The sequence below is a fragment of the Trachurus japonicus genome, chromosome 5, assembly GCF_045865225.1.
Source record: "Trachurus japonicus isolate A0001 chromosome 5, Traja_1.0".
In the NCBI taxonomy this organism is placed as follows: domain Eukaryota; kingdom Metazoa; phylum Chordata; class Actinopteri; order Carangiformes; family Carangidae; genus Trachurus; species Trachurus japonicus.
This window is the reverse complement of record NC_140911.1, coordinates 29,533,920-29,550,188: the sequence shown is the minus strand read 5'-3', so window position 1 is coordinate 29,550,188 and position 16,269 is coordinate 29,533,920. Positions and strand designations below refer to the sequence as shown.

Here is a 16,269-nt window from a genome sequence, read left to right as displayed (position 1 = left end):
TAATAAAGGAGCTGTAATTAACTCAGCATGGCTAGACCATTACAAAAACAATAGTGAGACGAGGACATCATAGTGATTACTATAGGCACCCTAAAACTTATGAAAATACAAAGAGATACCTGCGACAGACTACACGCCCATGGCAGACGCACTTCACGTTTTCATCTTGTCCAGACGACCACCCTCACTGCAGTTCTCGGTTAAAACACTGCAATTTCACTCAAAGCCAGAATTCTCAATGCACAAAGAAGTAAACTGCGTCATGGCAAGGGCAAGGCAAGGCAAGGCAATTTTATTTGTATAGTCCGTTTTTACAAACAGTTTGTCTCAAAGGGCTTCACATGACATCATAACAACATCCTCTGCCCTTAGACCCTCACATCCACTGAGGAAAAACTCCATAGAGAACCCTTTAACTGTAACAGGGAAAAATTGGAGAAACTTCAGGGTGAGCAACAGAGGGGGGATTCCTCACCCAGGACGGACAGACGTGCAATAGATGTTGTTACAGACATCCTATGGCCTATTCAGGTCATGCTTACAGTAAGTTCAAACTAATGCCTCAGGCATCTGACCCAAGATGTGTGGCAAATAGTCTTGCTCATCATTCCAGATGAACTACTAAGTTTGAGAATATATCTATCAGGGTAGACCAGTGATAGATAGATAGATAGATAGATAGATAGATAGATAGATAGATAGATAGATAGATAGATAGATAGATAGATAGATAGATAGATAGATAGATAGATAGATAGATAGATAGATAGATAGATAGATAGATAGATAGTTCTTTATTGTCATTTAGTTATACACAGCCTTTACAGCCTGCAGCCCAGACATATATAGTATATGCAGCTGGTCAGCATGCACTCAATGTTTCCTCGGTAGAATGTGGTGAGGATACGAGTGGGGAGTCAAGCTTTCCTCAGCTGACACAAGAAATGCAGGAGCTGTTGTCCTCTCTTCACTAGGGCCGCTGTGTTGTGCGACCACTGGTGAATCGACTATACAAACACTAATGCACATATCATGCCCTCACAACAATGGGACTTGTAGATCCTAATCAATAACACTGCACAACAGAAAATAATGTGCTTCGGGCACCATATAAACTCAGTGGGTTGAGCAGATGCCCAATATGCAGAGGCTACAGCAGAGTTATAACAGTCAACTAAAACTAAAACTGGCAGTGAAAAAATAATTTAGTAAAATGAAATAAAAATAAAAACTACAATGAACAATGAAAAACTAAACTGAATGTCAGATAACATTAGCTTAGTTATAGTTTTCTTAGAGATTACTAAAATTGCAGGAAGAAAACACCACAGCATAATATGGGATGACTTGGAGTACGTCCAACCCTAACAACCATAACCTAAATTTCAGGTCTGACAGAGGCTTCTCCTAATGCCTCGGAAACTAAAAGTCAAACTAAGACTAAATAAAAACTAGTAAATTCCTCAAAATAAAAACTAAACTAAAACTGCTTCATCACTTGTTGAACTAACTAAATATAATAAATAATAATAAAAAAATCTAACTGAAAAACTAAATAAAAATAAAAACTAATTACAATTTTAAAGCTATAATAAACTTGGGTTTACAGTCCTAGCTGCAGCTGGCCCCAGTTTTGAATCCAAGATTATCACCATCTTGGATAATCTGTCTACAACTGTCAATATGATGGCGTTACCTTCGGTGAGCAGAAGTCCGGTTTGGTCAGGATCTATCAAAAGTGGTCCAAGGAAGGAACAGTGGTGAAGCGGATTGATACACGTGGGGAGAGAAGGCTGGCCCATGTGCTCCCATCCAACAGACCAGCTACTGTTGCTCAGACTGCTGAACAAGTTCATGCTGCTTCTGATAGAAAGCTGTCAGGATACATTGTAGCAAAAGGGACCAACACAAGATTCACACAAGAGTCCTGTGGCTGCACCATTTCATTACATAGAAATATTGTCAATTTCCTCTGTAGCATATTATTAATATAATCAAGTTCATTCAAGTTTCACATGTTTGTAAAACATTTCTCATAGTATGACATGGGATCTTGGATTCACAGGGTTTTACTTTAACAGCATGATATTTTACTGAAGATTACACTAGTTGAAATAATAATGGTCACACTTATGCATATTTTCTGAATGGATCATTTTATTTACAATGTGAAATATTCAAAATCAAGTTGCCCTGCTCTAATAATTTCATGACATCAGATAAAACTGTTGGACTTGCTGCATTCTTGATGTCTTCTCTTGTGTATTATTTGATACACATTTCCTCAAAGTTCAGTCTCACATGTTGAGAAAGGGTTACAGTGATGTGCTGAAATATCTCAGCTCAACAGGACATGTGCATGAGTTGTTGTGATTTTTTTCCTCTTTGATCTCATATTTAATGCACTTTGATCTTAGATTGTGAGAACAGAATTTCAAACAAACACTTTTAACAGAGAAAAATAAGAAGACCAACACAAACACAATAGGGTTCCTGGCAGTATCCACTGCCTGGACCCCTAATGATTCTCATAGTCAACATTTCCCATTTATGTGCAAAAAGCTTGTCACTTAATGCTCAATATCACAGTAGCAGTTTTATTGATTGAGGTGTGCACAATGCTGCAGGTACACATTGTATTTAATAAGGTGCAAGTGAACATGGTTTTAGTTTACATAAATTCTTACTGACAAAATGCAGCATTGGACACACAGGACAAAGCCCTGTAGCTTATTCTGACCTTTGACCTACCAAACAGTAAGCTATTAGTATACTATAAGTTTTCCCTCTGCTACATTGCCAACATCAGAAGAATAGAAGTGATAGAAAAAGAAGCAGGGATGTTTTACACCACTGGAGAGAGTCCTTGTTGAGTAAAAGAAGAAAGTTTGATGTTTAACTTGCAAAATTTCACAGCAAAAGTACACAACTGTTATTGGCTATGTTGCAATAGCAAACCTTATATAGCTTAGTTAAAGGGATATTTCAATTTTGGGAAATTCGCCTATTGCCATAATCCCTATAGTTTTAAGAGTAGGTTCATTACCTTTAATTGTTAGTGCAAGCTGTTTTTAGATTGGCGGGGCAGAGCCGCGAGCTCTGCACGGCGGGCGGTATTTTCGCCTTTTCCTCAGTACTAATGGAACGTTACGAGACAGAGTTGTTTTCGAGGCAAATGCGTAGCCGGAACTACATTCCAGGCTGCTCGGCAGAGTGACTTCAAAAGCTTGCGTCTCTGCCCTGCCAATCTAAAAACAACTTGTACCGACAATTAAAGATGAACCTACTGTTAAGACTATAGGGATTTATGGCAATAGGAAAATTTGCAGAAATGTTGAAATATTCTTTTAAACAAGAAAAAATTTAAAACATCTGACAAAAAAAAATCACTGTTTATTTACTGAGCTGACATTTATTCTACATGTATTTAAAAACAACTGTATAAATAAGTGCCTGATGTGTTTTCAGAGGCCTTTTCAGAAATGGCAGGAGCAAGTGTCCCTGTCGACCACCTGCTTATTTTTCACTTTAATCTGATTTCTGTTGGCTGAATACGCTGCAGGTTTTTATTAGCCCCTGTTTCATATTAATCAGTGACACATTAGCATAAAACATGTTTACATGTGAAGGCAATTCCTTTAAATGACAATAGAAAACACACTCCAGATAAAGGAGTTATAGTAGTAGATCTAATATAAACGCGAACATTCCCCCATTACTGTCAGACTGCACGTGACCGGTTCAAGCAGGTCAGGTCAAAGTGAGACGTACGTGAGCGTGTGTTTCAGGAGAAAACGTCTACAAGGCCGTGGAGTGACACACTTCACCCAGCTGGTACTGGGCCTGAGTGTGTGGCAGACACTGCTTGTCTTGGCCTTTGTAGTTGAGTTTGTGGAATTCACTTGTGATGACTGACAGAGATTTGCCTTTGGTCTCTGGCAGGAACAGTCCCACGTAGAGCGCAGACAACAGGCAGACGGCTCCGAAAGGCACGAAGCAGTATTCACTCAGCTCGCTCTGTAAGGGAGAGGCAGAGGACAGCTGAAATCATGGCTGATAAAATTACAACAAAATCAACAACATCAGATGACCCTATCTCCCCTAACCCCTAATCCAGACAAACCTGATCCTTTCCTCCGGTTGAGGCTCATTTCAAAGTATTTAATGTTGCATTTAGCTGCCTGTCAGTTTATCCACACCAGTCCAAACTGTTGTAGCGTTATAGCTAAGTCAAGACGTAATATCAGAGACACACCAGCTGTTAGGTCCAGGAAACGTTGGTCTACTCTATTGTCACCATGACAACCCTAGCATTCTAAAGTCACCTAGCAGGACCGCTATGTGGGTTAGACCATAGATATAGAAACGTTTCTATATGGGTTACACCAACTTTGCTCATTAACGCTGAAGAAAGCCAAGAGCTGAAATAGTGATTTGTGAGTGCTGAGTGCTGAGTGTGTGAGTGCTTTTCCATTTTGTGATTTCTGGGTCTGTACCCGGTGTATTTTCAGACTGAGAGTCGAGCACGCCGGTCTCTTTTGTTTTGTGAATGTCACATCTGTCTTGATTTTTGTTCTTGCTGCTTCTGTGTTTTGGACTGAAAACCATGTCTAAGCCAGGTGAGGAATAAAGCTGGATATTATTTTACAAAAATCACAAAACTTTATTAAATGCACTAATATATTTTAAGCATTTTTGTAATGGCATTTTTCACTGAATTGAATATTCTTCTATTACATGTTACTGTGCGCTTCCTCACCCCTGGTCCCAGTAAATCATTATGATTTAAACAGGAAGTCCTTCAGACTGTTTTGTATGTCTACTGTCACACTGTGTGGGGGTGTGTCGAATTAAATCTGGTTTTGTAATCTGTGTCGTAATATACTACGATATTGCTTTTGATAATTTCAACTCACAGCAGTGCAATAAAAACAGAAAAAACATAATGTTATAGATTGAGAAGAACGACCACCGCACACTGATAAACTCTATGCTCTATGCAACGCATTTCGCTTATAGCGTCGTCAGGTTCGCCTCTGGCATTGCTGGGTGTGTTCATATAGGCTACCTTCTGGTCACATGACCCAAAACATACACAAATGGCAATAAAGTTTAAAACTCGTAAGTATAATATATCTGTGTGACATGAACAATATAGCAACACTCAAATAAAATAGAAGCAATACACCCATGACCCACCACATACAATAGAAGACAACATTAACAAACATTATGTTATGTTATGTTACGTCATCTGTCCCACACAGGACTTATAAAACTGGCCGGTGTGTTCTGTGTTGTTTTATGTCATATTCTGATTTGTCAGATTGTGGATGTGGGTTGTAGAAGGGTCAATGACACGATGCAACCCAGTGTCAAGTGGTGAAAATGGTATTTTTTCAGAATAATCTGGACTCAAGTGTGGAATAAATGTCATTCACTTTTGCAATGCAAACAAAATGTTTCTTGACAAATTTGACATAATTTGTCACATTATTTAGAAGAAAATTGTGTTTATAGGATATGTCCTGCCCAGTGTTGACAAAATACATTCAAATATATAGAAATACAGCAAAACAGATCTATTTCAATTTAATTTTTTCAGAGGAATGTATAATCCAGTGTAGGTTGATCAAATATTTAATATGTATCATTCTTTTGTGGTTACACCATTTGACATTTTTAGGGGCATTCAGTCTAACTTCTGTTAGAAAACGTTCATATGTCATTTTGAATTGCATAAAAACAGCATGAATACAAAATGTACATGTTAACAAGATATTTCTGAATTGCTCATCTTGCCAACCCTTATTTGTCACCGACCCAGCAGCAGCCACGCTGTGAGAAGATTATTCTTCATTTCTGTGTTTGGTTGCTAACGCTCCAAATTTGCCTTCAGTGTATCTATCATACAACTTGCACAATGTGGAGGTTTGTTCTATTTATATACCAAGTATATATTCAGTTTGTTCCAGGTTGAGTGTAAACTTTTGGAACAAAGTATATGATATTTTGGTTATTATTAGCATGTTTGTTGGTAAATGTTAGCAGGTGGATGAATGAATGTTGATAGGTGGTGTGTGGGAGACTGACCACCAGAAATGGGAAGATCATTCCGATGATGAAGAGGTTGAGCCACATCATGGAGCCGGCGATCATGTAGGCTGCAGGCCGAGCCGTCTGGTTGAAGAGCTCAGTGGGCAGAACACCGGTCACTCCAGCTGACACAGACACACAACACAAGTATCAACGTTACTTCAAAAAGAAAGGATGAAATCACAATCACACAGTAAATACATGACAGTACATAAACTATTAGACAGAGAAACAGTGATGAACATGTTTATGAGACTATGTGAAGAATGGAAACTGGGATAACAGCGACACTGACCTGGCCCCATGCCGAAGCTGAGGATGTAGGTGAAGATGCAGGCCATGCTCAGGTACGGCATCCAGGATATATAGTGCTGTTTGTACGTGGGGAGGGAAAACATAAGTATCCACAGTGAACAACTCACACACACACAGAATAAACCGATATTATATCAGCCCTGTTCTCACACATCTCAAACATCAAGTGACGTCTGAGTGTTGACTCAGGATGCCTCCTAGTGGACGGACTGACTGACCTTCCACATCATGTTATTGGATGTGACGCACATGAATGAAATGGTGAGAAAACTTGTTTCTAGAGTTTCTGACTTTCCCTTATTTTAGAGTATGAGTTCTTGTAGTGTAATTCTCAATTTGGTCAAAATGGCCAGGGACTAGAGGGGTTCTATTGGTTGTTCCAAAAGTCAAGGCTCAAATCTAAAGGTGGCTGAGCCTTTTCCATCAGAGCCCCCCAGCTTTGGGACGACCTGAGGAGATAAGCTGTGCGACTGAGTGACACCTTTTAAATTACTTCCCAAAACCCACTTTTACAGACTTGCTTTTATTGTGATCCTCTTTTTTTTTAATCACCCTCTTATTGTTTCCTTTTGTTTCCTATCAGTCTTAATGTATCTTTACTCCCTTAGTTGGTTTACAGTAGTTCCCCATTTTATCTCACAGTTTTTTTACTTAGTTTTTCTTCTTTCTTTTACCCCATCTTTTCTCATTGTATCTCATTTTATCATGTATACCCCCTCTTTTATTTATTTTATCTAATTAACTGCATCCTACATTTTAATTTTCACTCCATCTGTTATTGGGGTCTTGTATTGCCTGTGTTGCTGTAATGCTTGGGCCGTCCATCGCCTATGGCTTGTGACATTTGTATGTGACTTTATATGTTGCTTTTGTCAAGCACTTTGTATACTTACTAAAACTTAATAAATAAAGTTATTATTATTATTATTGTTATTATTATGAAGTGTCTGTTTGGAAAGTCAGGTGTCATCCTGTCAAGTTCCCCACCTGTGTGATTGTGTTCCCCAGCCTAATGTGTTTCACCTGTGTCTCCTTCTCCCTTGTGTGTGTGTGTGTGTGTGTGTGTATTAGCTATGTTGCCCTTCCCTTCTGTGCCAGATCGTCTTGTCGTCCCTATGTATGTGTTCCAGCATTTTTCCATAAAGGGATAGTTCACCCAAAATTCAAATTTCACTCATTATCTACTCACCCTCATGTCGACTAAGGGCTGGGAGAATTTTCAGAGTCCTCCGTGCCTTCTCTGAGTTACGGGGGGGTCCGCACAGCAGTATTTGTCCATATAATGGTTGTGAATGGTGCTCACTTTTCTTCGTCCAAAAAGACACACCAAAAAACATCCAAATACCTCCATACTGCTCGTCTGTAATGTCCCTCTGGTATTGAAGCCCCGACATGAGAAATTGTTCCGCCGGTCAGTGCAAATCATGTGAGATTTGCACCGACACAGGAAGAGCAGTGAACTGAGACACTGGGAGCTTCCGCTACAAACAAGCTTAAAACATAGACTTATTTACTTTTTTTTCGGAACAATTTCTCATGTCGGGGCTTCAATACAAGAGGGACATTACAGACGAGCAGTATGGAGGTATTTGGATGTTTTTTGGTGTGTCTTTTTGGAACGAAGAAAAGTGAGCACCATTCGCAACCATTATATGGACAAATACTGCTGCGCGGAGTCCCCCATAACTCCGAGAAGGCACGGAGGACTCTGAAAATTCTCCCAGCCCTTAAGCCAGGGACACACCGAGCCGACCGTCGGGCGTCTGGCCTCGTCGGACGGCGTCGGGAGCTCGTCTGTTTGGTGTGTTCCTCTCCGTCGGGGAGCGTCGGGTCTTGTCGGATCTCGTCGGGGCCGATTGAACATGCTCAGTCGGGACTCGTCGGCCGTCGGGAGAGTAGACTCGTCGGGTACTCTGATTGGCTGTGTGCTAGCTATGGCGATTCTGATTGGCGGTGCCCTAAGCGAATCAGCGCGGTGTGTGGGAGGGACGGAAGTGACCACAGTAAACAAACGGTGTCCTAGCCTGTCCTACAGTAAAAATGGTATACAAAATAAAAAGAGGAGTAAAGCAATATATTAAGCGGCAATATATATATATTTAAACATCAAAGATGTTCAATAAAACCCACATAGTTTGAAACAACGTTCAAAACACACACAGCTCACAACTAAGCATATAAAGCCCGCTAGCTTAATGCTAACGTGTAATGTAAAACACCATAGACGGGCTAACAGAAATTAGCATCGGCTATCGCCAATTCGCGGCAACCAAGCAGTAAGCAGTAAGCTGCTAAAAACTGTTTTAATTTTGGCTTTAGCGCTGTTAAAACGTGGCTGGTTAAATTGTTTTGGGGAGATTAATGTTGTCTCATTGATGAAATTAACTGTGGCAGTGGCATTAGTTTGTTTGAATGAACAGTGAGCAGAGCTGCCTCTGGTCTGTATGGGTCTGTATTTCTATGGGGAGTCCTCGCCACTCAGTCGCTCTGGTCGGCAGTCGGGGCAGTGTGTTTCACTTTTTCCTTTCTCCCGACGAGAGGCGACAGACTCGTCGGCCAAAGCCGTCGGCGTCGGGACGCGTCGGGAAGCGCCGTGGCGGTGTGTTCCTGGCTTTAGTCGACATGAGGGTGAGTAGATAATGAGTGAAATTTGAATTTTAGGTGAACTATCCCTTTAAGTACTTCTCAATGAGTGTCTGACCAGTTCGTTTGTTGATTGACCTCCGAGCCTGCCTTGTGATTTTGTACTTCAGCCTGATTTACTGCTTGCTTTGTGTTCAATAGAACTGAAGAGGATGTTGTTATGATGCCATGTAACGCCCTTAGAGACAAACTGTTTGTAAAAAACAGGCTATACTAATAAAATGGCCTTGCCTATACAGACTACGCTTTTGCCTGAACCCCGCTGTCTCTGCATTCTGTGTCCAAGCCTGTGAGTGCTGATCCTGATACATTCAAGTGGTTTAATACCTCAAACGACAGAGCGATCGTGAAGACAACAGCCCAGACGGTCATGAGGATGAACCCTCCCATCAGCATGAACCTCCGACCTTTGCGCTCGATCAGCAGGTTCTGAAAAAACATTCAAATATTTACATCAGACTGTGTTTCTGCTCTTCATGCTGAGCGATAATAGAACACACACAGAGGCATCAGAGAGCTCATTGTTAGTTTCCACCGTTTAACAGCCACATTGAACTTCTCATCTCGTTTCTTGGAAACTTCGCAGTGTGAAGTGATACCACATCATGTTTCAGTGCTCTACAGGGACAAAGCGTTAACACAGCACACAGCGCTGCGTCCAGCACAGAAACTACACCGTTAGTCAGTTCTGAATCTTTCAGAGGAATGCAACCACCGGCCTCCCGTCGCCTCCAGCCGCTTACATAACATGTGTTCCTCTGGCAGATACTTACACACATTATACAGGCTATGAATTCACATGTCCCGGTGCCAATGGTGATATACTGGATTTTCTCATCAGCTATTCCGGCCTCTTTAAACACGTACGATGCGTAGAAGTAAATCTGGAAGAGAGAAGATCATAAAGAGACGTGAGAGTCCTGCAGAGCAACGTTACCGGTGTTTCTACTGTTGCTAAGCTGATTAAGCATTTTGTACATAGAGTAATTGTGTTAATACCCAACAACCTTTCTAAACCTGTCAGGCATGTGGTTACAGTAAAAGCCTTGAAACACGCTGTTATTCGGTCAGCGCTCTACACAAAGCTCTGAAAACCAGTCTAGATGTGTGATGAATATTTATACAGGGTAAAAAAATGTGAAAGGAAAATGACAAAGCGCTTTAGCCATGTACTGTAGTTCATACTGCACATAAAATCATCTGTACACATCATTCACTGTGTATTACAGTGAGGCATGATGCTCCATCAACAGTATGCATTATTAATATGACCTGCAGGAACGTAAAGAAATCCAGACATGACGCAAGCCGCTGATGGATCATCTCAAATTTCTAATCAACTGTTGGACGTTGCCGGAGGAAACCGTGTCCAGGGAAACATCTGATACTGTTACTGTGGCTCGGTATCATCAACACTGGTCCTCTTGGGTTACATAAGACGATTTTCTATAGAGAGACCCCGCTGCACCTTTTGGACACACACACACACACACACACACACACACACACACACACACACACACACACACACACACACACACACACACTGTGTTCTGTGTACGGTGCGCTCCGATGACATTTACTGTGTTGTCAGTTCCTCTTACCGAGTCGTTGCCGCAGAGCTGCATGGCGCTGCTGATGACCATGACGGAGATGAGCTGCCAGCGGACGGAGCGGTCGCTGAACAGCTCCCAGGGCCGGCTGGGCCTCATTCCTTTGATTTCAGCCTGTTCCTGCAGGATCTCATCCAGCTCGCTGCTCTGGACCTCACAGCCACGGAGACGTCTCAGGGCTGAGCAGGGACAAAAAACACACAACCTGAGAGAGTCTCTTATATCAGAATCTGAATATTATTGTAATATTATTGTATTGAATAATATTTATTGATCCCCAGAGGGAAATTCTTTGGCTGCATACAAACTCCCAATGGAAAAATGTAAACATGAAACACCGTATGCATGAGAGTTAGATAATAGAGGTAGATTAAAATCCAAAATAAATAAATAAAATAAAATAGAATAATAGCAAATACTACAATACCAACCACTTAGAATATACATATACCCAATAGCAGAAAAATGTGCTTTCACCATTCACACTGATAAGCATATTTGCACATTCTATGAGGTTTAAAGCACGACCGTGCTTGGTTGATGGTGGTGGAAGAAAGATAAAAAAGGAAATTATTTCCCTGTGAGTTGTAGAGCAGTAAAAAGGTAACTAGAAAATATACAGTATATGTAAAAAAAAAAAAAAAGTATTGGTTGACTGTCACGGTACAGTACCCACCATTAATACAGGCCTCTTTGTCCCCCCTGTCGATGAGCAGGTATCTGGGGCTCTCTGGGAACCACGGCAGGGTCAGCAGCTGAATGAGGCCTGGGATGGCATTACTGGCAAGGAGGTACTGCCAGCACGGTTCACTGCCCAGGATCTCTCTGTACACAAATAAACCAAAGCGTTAGTGGAGTCTGTAACTCTAGCTTTGAAATCAACCGCACAAATTCTGAAGTCATACCTGAGTCCAACTACCTGACCCAACACCACACCGAACGCTGTAAAAACCGCAGACGACAACGAGATCGCCCCCCGTAAGTGCTGTGGTGCACTTTCTCCAAAGTACATGGGTTGCACGTTCATGCTGATTCCTGCAAGACAAACAGTGAGTGGCTTTACATTTTCTTGAATGCAGGATGGATATATGATTCAATTAGAGTCTGATTAGGAAAGTGTCAGAAGGCAAACATATAAAGTCAATCTACTGCCATAACAAACATACCAGCGTTGATTCCCACCAGGACCCGTGAGATAATGATCATCTCAAAGGACATGGCAGCTCTGCTGGCCAGAGCCAGGAGTGCACCGCTCATGAGGAAAATGTTGTTCAGCAGCAGACATTTCTTCCTATTGAATGGGAAATAGAACATTATTGATAAATTGTTAATAACTTTTAGAGATCAATTAAGTGTAAATAAACACAGAGTCTGTTAACTCATGTCTGGCCATGTTGCAGTAAAGCCATGTGGGAAAATGATAAATATAAACCCAAAACCAGTGACGAGTAGATCCAACAGGTCTAATCTGTATAACTCACATCAATGTGCTTCATTGTTGCACAGCATCTAAGACTGAATGTGATTGGTATTGATGGGTCCTGCTGGTATAAACTACAGCAATAACTTAATATTATTCCACCACTGAAAATAGTCCCAACAATTGTATGTTATTCCTATTGAAGTTGGCATACAATCACATTTTCCATTTTTTTTAGAAAACATAAAGCGATATGTTACGAGACAAAGTTGTTTTCGAGGTAAAATCATGCAAACCCGCTGATGCGTCAGGGGTTTTTCGGCAAGCAGTCTCTGCATTTGCCTCTAAAACAACTCTGTCTCGTAACGTTCCGTTATTATCTCATAGCGTGGTGAATGTGCAGGTCACAACTTGTCCACCAGAGCGTTTTGGAGTTGTTGGATTGTGTATTTGATGAGTTTGATGAGGGAAACCAAGAAATCCCATGAGCCTCCGTAGTGTAGCTCTGAGCAGCTCACAGCTCTGCTCCGCCGTTCTAAAAATAGCTTGCACCGACAATTAAAGGTAACGAACCTACTGCTATGACTATAGGGATTATGGCAATGGGGCAATTTGCCAAAATGTTGGACTATCTCTTTAAAGATTTATATCTTCAACAGGTACCAGTGGACCACAGGCAGGGTAAAGGAAGTCACAAAGTCCTGAGAGGTGAACAAACAAACAGTAATTCTTTTTATGGGATTTGTTGACAATAAGAAAAAAAAAATGTATATCTTTTGAAACCAGTCTTTGCATGTGCTACTTCCAGTCATAAGCCATACTTGCTGAAATTGCAAGTTTTTGTTATCTTAGTTAAAAAAAACGTATTTCTGTTCAAACATCCATGTGTGTCTTCTTTTATTTTGCTGTGGTGCTGGAGCCAGGCCAGAACAGTTTCTGATCCAAAACACAATCACCAGAGGTTTGTACACATGTACACGTGATAGAACACAGTAAATGAACAATCTCTACTGTATATTCATTTATACATGTGCGCATGAACGAGTTGATCATTGCCTCTCTGCATGCTGCCGTGTGTTAGTCCCGATTCTTTGTATTGGAAGCCCAAGAACAAACCAGAGAAGTCTTTCGTACAAAAGTAGTAACGTTTACTCAGGTCACAGATAAAGTACATCAGCGCTGGACTCGTAGTGACAGAGCTCTCGCAGGATCTCGGTCAGGAGTGAGTCCAGATTTCAGGAAATGGGTCACATTTATCTTCTTGGGCTGGGCCTGCCCCGTACAGAGGTTGGATCTCGCGCAATAGCAGATAATTGGCTAGTTACCCTTGACATGGACAGGCCAACCACTGTCCACGCATGTTCTCAGAATGTGATAAGCAACATGATGTGTGTGTGTTGTTGTTCAGGCGTGTATCTAATGCAACAAACCTAACTGACAGATTAAGAGAACTCAGCAGTTACATTATGTCCTTGTTTATCAGGCTAGAGTCACACTATCTGGCTTCATATATCTCAAAACATATACATCACGTCATTGAAGTATAAAAACAAAGTACATAACGTCCCAGAACATATCCAATTGTAACACGTGAAAATCTCAATTTTCTAACCTGTGCATTCATATACTGTATATATTCATATATATATATGTGATGCAGCATCTCACCTTCCAAAGCGTATGGTCATAGGTCCTGCTATAAGAGCCCCTGCAAAGCCCCCTAATGAGAAGATGGAGACAATGATTGTCCAGACTAGCGTCACCTGGTAATCCTCCAACTGCATGTCCCAACGATCCAGGAACGTCTCATTGATAAAGGTCTGAATGAACTGTGAGAGAGGACCAGACAGTTTATCATTACCTGCTGTTTGCTGCTCTTGTTTGGATTCCAGTGTGTTAATCTGTTGCCACTAGCACGTTGCTGCAGACTGTGAGTGTGTCCTGTTTTGTTTTGCTCATAATGTTTATAGTAGACTGAAAATGAATTGCCCCTCTGAAATGAATAAAGTTGTGTGAATCTTAATCAGAATAATTAAAGTCTAACTGAGTTCAATAAACACACACACACACACACACACACACACACACACACACACACACACACACACACACACACACACAGAGGAACAGTTAAAGCAGACAAATATCATCTCTCATTAATTTATTGATGAAATTCTATAAAGCGAGAGAGGCTTGACTCTGAATCTAAATCATTTGCACTGTTTCTTATTATTCTGAATGATCACTGGCGGAAGTTTGTGCTCTTTTTTCATCTTTATTTTGTGTGTGTTTGTGTTTGTTTTTTTTGCCATCGCTGATGCTCCTGTTGTTTAAACCCTGAGGAAAGATCCAGCATCCATTTCCACAGCAAAAATCACACTGGATACAGTGAGAATGACTAATCACTGACACAAGTAGCCTAATTCTTGTTTGTGCCAAAACTGTGACCCAAATATGAAATAATACTGATGCTGGTCTGCCCAGCTCACACTAGCAACACAGAACACACATGCAGAAGAAGCATCGCTGGTATTACGTAATATGCCACAACGCTCAGAACTCAGCTGACAGTTGATTGGTTGGACCAATAATGAGCTCTAATACAACTGGATGATCATTTTTTGGGATGTAGCTTGCAATGCAGGGAGTGTCTCTGTTATTTGGCCTATTGTGATTGATTGGACAAAATAATAGAGACACCTACCAGTATAATGCAGCCTCATGAGCTACACCAATCAAAACGACCTTTCTGGTGAATCAACACTTCTCAATTTACAATATTAATTACACTGAGCACCATAATCTTCATAAAGATAGGGTTTCATGGGGGATTGCTGAATTAGACTGCATTAGCTTTAGCCACATGCTGCTAATAACCTGCCAAGTGTGTGTCCACACTGATGGCTGCTCAGCTCTCTGAACTTTCACCTGCCAGCCCTATACTGTATACAGAGTCACACGTGTGTGTGTATACAGTGGATAAACGTCTCCCCTTCCACTCATAAAAACACAAAGCACACATTGACAAATATATTAGAAATGACAAACACCTACAACTGTGGGAGAATTCATTATGGCCAGGTTGTAGCCATACTGCAGAGTTCCTCCAATGGCTGCAGATGCAACCATGAGCACCAGTACCAGAGGACTGCCCTGTTGATACACACACACACACATACACATGCACTTTTCATTTACATTATATACAACTGCATCTGATTAAGTATTTGTTCATTTACTTTTGTACAATCATAAAGAACCTGTCTGTTTCTTAGTTTGCTGCATGTCTACTGTGTGTTTCAAAGGAGACAGTTACACCTGCAGTATGTGACACTATGACAAACAGTTTTTTGTGTTAAATCACATTTAGAATAAAAATAACTTCAAATAGCAGAGCAATTTCTAAGAACGACATATACACGATTCTGAAACAACAGGGGAGTCAAAGTGTAAAAGTATCCAATAAACCAGTGAAAAGTATAAAACTCCACTTTACCTTCTGTGCACCTGACTGGGACATTGTTAATCGGACGCGGTGGTTAAATAGAAGTTAAAAGTGACTCTTCTTGATGAAGTCCCGACAGCTGAGAGCCTCACAGGTCAACCCACCTCCACCAGATCCACAGCACACACAGCACAGGCTCGAACACGCGCCTGCTGAGCGCGCGTGAGATGTAGTTAGGCCTCTTATGATTGGCTGCATTTGCGCAATCCCCGGGCCGGTTACGCACAAGTGGTCAAACACCGAGTTGATGTCTCACAGGAGTCCTACCTGCAATAACAATGATTGACCGAGGGGAACCGCTCTGTGCGCACGAGAGAGTGTGAGCAGAATTAATGCCACATAGGTAGCTATGTTGTCTGTCAGTAATTAAGAACAACTACGCACGCGCATTCAGGTTAGTGAGGTTTCCCATCAATTTTAGGGGTGGTCCCTGCACGTGGTAGTTGACGTCACACCCTAAAGAAATAAACAGAGTTGTTGTGGTTCAGGCTGATTTTATTGAATACAACAATTATCTTTTTTTTAATTCATTTTTTAGACATGCATCACTGAAGCACCTTTAACACTCTCTCTATAAATTTATATTCTTATTTTCTGTTTTACTTCAGGTTTGACAGTTGAATAAATGCTTTTAAGCCTTTAAAAGTAACAGTTCTTTAAGTACAGGCACCACTGAC

At 41.1% G+C, this 16,269-nt stretch overlaps 1 protein-coding gene across 1 annotated transcript; it reads right to left on the bottom strand.

The window, feature by feature from the left end:
* Positions 1 to 3,380: 3,380 nt before the first annotated feature.
* LOC146987851 (solute carrier family 2, facilitated glucose transporter member 11-like) lies at positions 3,381 to 15,745 on the bottom strand. Its single transcript, XM_085777260.1, has 12 exons — positions 15,584 to 15,745; positions 15,142 to 15,240; positions 13,756 to 13,916; positions 11,834 to 11,958; positions 11,573 to 11,702; positions 11,344 to 11,492; positions 10,659 to 10,846; positions 9,828 to 9,938; positions 9,382 to 9,483; positions 6,392 to 6,467; positions 6,094 to 6,221; positions 3,381 to 4,017 (listed from the first exon to the last, which is right to left on the bottom strand). Exons 1-12 carry the CDS (start codon positions 15,605 to 15,607, stop codon positions 3,799 to 3,801), a joined length of 1,512 nt encoding a protein of 503 aa, XP_085633386.1. The 5' UTR covers positions 15,608 to 15,745; the 3' UTR covers positions 3,381 to 3,798.
* Between the last annotated feature and the right edge of the window lie 524 nt (positions 15,746 to 16,269).